At 39.2% G+C, this 3,836-nt stretch overlaps 1 protein-coding gene across 1 annotated transcript; it reads right to left on the bottom strand.

The window, feature by feature from the left end:
- Positions 1-8: 8 nt before the first annotated feature.
- On the bottom strand, positions 9-2,854 carry LOC111786515 (the record flags this gene model as incomplete). The annotated part of the gene is made up of 5 exons (XM_023666761.1): positions 2,752-2,854; positions 1,900-2,127; positions 1,531-1,798; positions 558-708; positions 9-226 (listed from the first exon to the last, which is right to left on the bottom strand). Coding segments are annotated over exons 1-5 (912 nt in total), but the record flags the coding sequence as incomplete, so codon positions are not given.
- Between the last annotated feature and the right edge of the window lie 982 nt (positions 2,855-3,836).

Here is a 3,836-nt window from a genome sequence, read left to right on the forward strand (position 1 = left end):
TACCTAGCAAAACAAGTTTCGGCATCCTTGCCTTTTCCTTCTTTGAGCAAAAGGTTGCCCAGACTAAATAAAGGTATAACCAAATCCTCGTCCTCAAAGCCTCTGGTTGATTCCAAAATTGAAATTGCACGATGGTAACACTCTACTGCTTTGGTAGTTCTTCCATTGGTACCAAGAACTTTGGCCATCCCTAAAATTGGAGTGATGAGAAAGCTACTGTCTTGGCCTGCAAAGGACTCATTGTAAGAAGATTTAAATAGGAATATAAAAACTAGTGAAAAACATGATAAAGTCCACCAAAGTTTATTTTTCTTCTTTATGAGATCATCAAGAGAACCTTATTTAAGGTGGTGAGACATTATTAACAATTGGAAGGTTTTGCTTTTGTAGCTTTTAGGCACGGGTACTCTCTACCCGGCCCCAAGGTTGCTTTTGTAGCTATTAAGGAGGCTATAGATGTATTAAATCAGAAAAATAAATTGAAACAGGAGAACTTGAGCAAAATCATTAAAGCATTAGATCGACAATTAAATAAGTGTCCCCAAAATCTTCCGTACCACTTTTCTTCTCTATGATGTCAATAGCCCTTTTGTACGCAGACACTGATTTCTCTAACTTTTTTAAAGTTGAGTACATGCTCCCCATATGCAGAAGCACTGAATCCAGAAAAGGTTCACTGTCCTTCAGACTGTCAACAATGCTGTTCAACTGCATATATGAAAATTAATCAGAAGAAGGAAACAAGAAGAGAATCAAGTTACTCAGGAGAAAATTGAAGGGAGTCCAGAAGATTGACCAGTTGAAACTTTGGCTGTATAAGTATGGAATACTTTTGGAGCGTAAGAATAGTAAACATTAAAAGCTACCTCTTTATTACTCCAAAATCAGCTAAAAAAATGTGAATGCATTGCTAGATGACCATGTGTGCTTGCCTTGAGCAAGAATAAGGCCCAGACATACTCATATAATTTTTGAAACAGAATTAAAATGCCATCAAGTGGAAAGGAATTGCTGAGTCCTATTGTCACAACCCAAGCCCACTGCTAGCAGATATTGTCCTCTTTTGACTTTCCCTATCGAAATTCCCCTCAAGGTTTTTAAAACACGTCTACTAGGGAGAGGTTTCCACACTCTTGTAAAGAATGTTTCGTTCCCCTCTCCAACCAATGTGGGATCTCACAATCCACCCCCTTCGGGGCCCAGTGTCCTCGCTGACAGTCGTTCCTCTCTCCAATCGATGTTGGATCTCACACCTATACATGCGCATGGTCTCTGACCCTGCCTCCTTACCGGCTATCATACAATCAATACAACATGGGCCAAACGACTCAACCAACAAATGCCAGTTTATAGGTACTTGAACTAGAATTTTTACACATGAAAGTCCCCAGAGAGTAACTATGGCTAGATAATAACCTAAACAGAAAAAAATCCCAAGTCATATGAGTATAATCCTTGTTGCACAGAACAGAGGTGCACTGAATTGTTCAAATCAACTATTGTATAGATGGTAAGGGAAAAAGAAATTACTATATCCAGTATAGAAGCAACAAACTTCAAGTCTCCAACAGTTATATACCCCAAAGCCACGATGTCAAGAACAGCAGCTTGTTCAATGCCACTAGCACCTGATTCCATCTGTTCTTTTACAGCTTCATAATTTGCTTGAAGTAGCTCAACAGCATCATTCTTCCTTCCGCTAACAATCAGCATTCTGACTTCGTTGAATAATTCGTCCAACTGACCCTCAAATTCACTCGTGCTGTTCCCATCAGTACGGTAGTGCATGTGACCAGCCCTACTATAAAGCAATCATTCAATATCTTATCTGAAAGACAGACACAACTCTTGACAGCATTTCTCAAAGACAATAATGAAATTACTAAATTTGGTCCTAACCTCTGATACCCATTTGGAACAGTGAAGGCAGAAGCAATATGTTTCCTCTGACTGCCCAAATCAGCTCTACTAGAAGCAGAACCAGTCGACGCAAATCGACAAGAAAAGGCTCTAACAGGTACCGCATAAAGCTTGATATTACATTTCTGTTTTTGGAGGCTAACTGAGGAGCATGTGGTGCCCTTTTGCAACTGCAAGGACTGCATGCAAAGACAGATTTCGCTCATCCTAAGATGTTCAAGAAAAAGAATTAGAATAATTGATCTCCTAAAATTGCTTAGAGCATCTTCATCAACTATTTTACAGTAGCCGAAGCATATACCGACTAAAAAACAAATGTAATCAGCAGAAAAGACAGTAGCAACTCTGTAATCCGAAGTGTTGTCAAATTACACCACAATCAAACTTCGAAACAGTAACATATAATGATATAATAGCTCTTTTTTCTCATTTCCTCAACATCAACAGAGACAGAATTTTACTATTTTGCAGCAAATTCACTCACGATAAATTAGCAGCGAAACCACAAACTTCCTCCACATTACACATCTCAAAAACATAAGAGTCATAAGGAAACATTTGAACTCGCTGCCACCAACCTAGAAATGACATTAAAAGTATAAACTAATGGATATGCAAGCAACAGCATTCCAATTTCAACAAATTCACTAGTAGAATCAAAATACATAACCGATAACTGCATCAACGCTATTCAGAGGTCAGATTTCCCATAATTCAAAAAACAACGAACCAGTTAAAAAAGAAAACCTCAGGAATACGAATTCTGAAAAAGAAGATTAAAGTTTCAAAATGTTCCCTGAGAAACGGATGAAGAAAGGGAAAAGAAAAAACCTGTGGCAGGTGAAAGAAGGAGAAGAGAGAAGAAGGAAAGCCGCCATTGTAGAGAGTTTCGCGGCCAAACAAGCTAGCTTCAACGGTGGCAGACAGATACAGAATACGCGAAGGGAGAGGACGAAGTGAACCGAGTGAACCTGATTTGACCCGGCGAGTTACCGGTAACAATTATTTGGGCTTTTGTGTCATTGAGGCCCAAGCCCATCTTAACTAAAACCTTATTTACTTAAAAAAAAATTAAAAATTGTTTAAAAATAAATAATAAAAAATAATTATAAAAAATATAGATATTATAATTTCCACTACATTACCTAAATTTGGTTCAAACCATAATATTCAATAAAATTAATATTATAATAAAATATGTAACGCATCGTCCAGTGTTTGGCTCTGATATCATTTGTAACGACCCAAGCCCATCGCTAGCAGATATTGTCTTCTTTGGGCTTTCCCTTTCGGGCTTTCCCTCAAAACTTTAAAATGCATCTGTTAGGGAAAGGTTTCCACACCCTTGTAGTGGTGGTTTGTTCTCCTCCCCAACCAACGTGGGACATCACAATCCACTCCCCTTTGGGGCCAGTGTCCTCGCTAGCACTCTATCCTTCCTCCAATCGATATGGGACCACCCCCTTTGGGACCCAGTGTCCTTACTGCCACACCGCTTCGTGTCTACCCCCTTCGGGGAAGAGCGAGAAGGCTGACACATCGTCCAGTGTTTGGCTTTGATATCATTTGTAACGACCCAAGCCCACCCCCTTCGGGGAAGAGCGAGAAGGCTGACACATCGTCCAATGTTTGGCTCTGTAGTTGATCCATCACAGATAACAAAATCGTNTTGGCTCTGTAGTTGATCCATCACAGATAACAAAATCGTATTTTTTTAATCTCGTATCCTAAAATAACTTATCTAACCCTAGTAGTCGAATACTCGATATATTTTTGAATAGGTGACCTATTTGAATCAAAACGATCGAGTTTCTTCGTTTAGTCCCGAAGAGTTGGAAGACTTGACTTTAATGGGATTGGGCAAAAGTTAATGCGAGCAATTGAGAGGAAGCACCATGAAAATGGCGTTGTGAATT

Source organism: Cucurbita pepo, unplaced genomic scaffold (assembly GCF_002806865.2).
Source record: "Cucurbita pepo subsp. pepo cultivar mu-cu-16 unplaced genomic scaffold, ASM280686v2 Cp4.1_scaffold001845, whole genome shotgun sequence".
Lineage (NCBI taxonomy): Eukaryota > Viridiplantae > Streptophyta > Magnoliopsida > Cucurbitales > Cucurbitaceae > Cucurbita > Cucurbita pepo.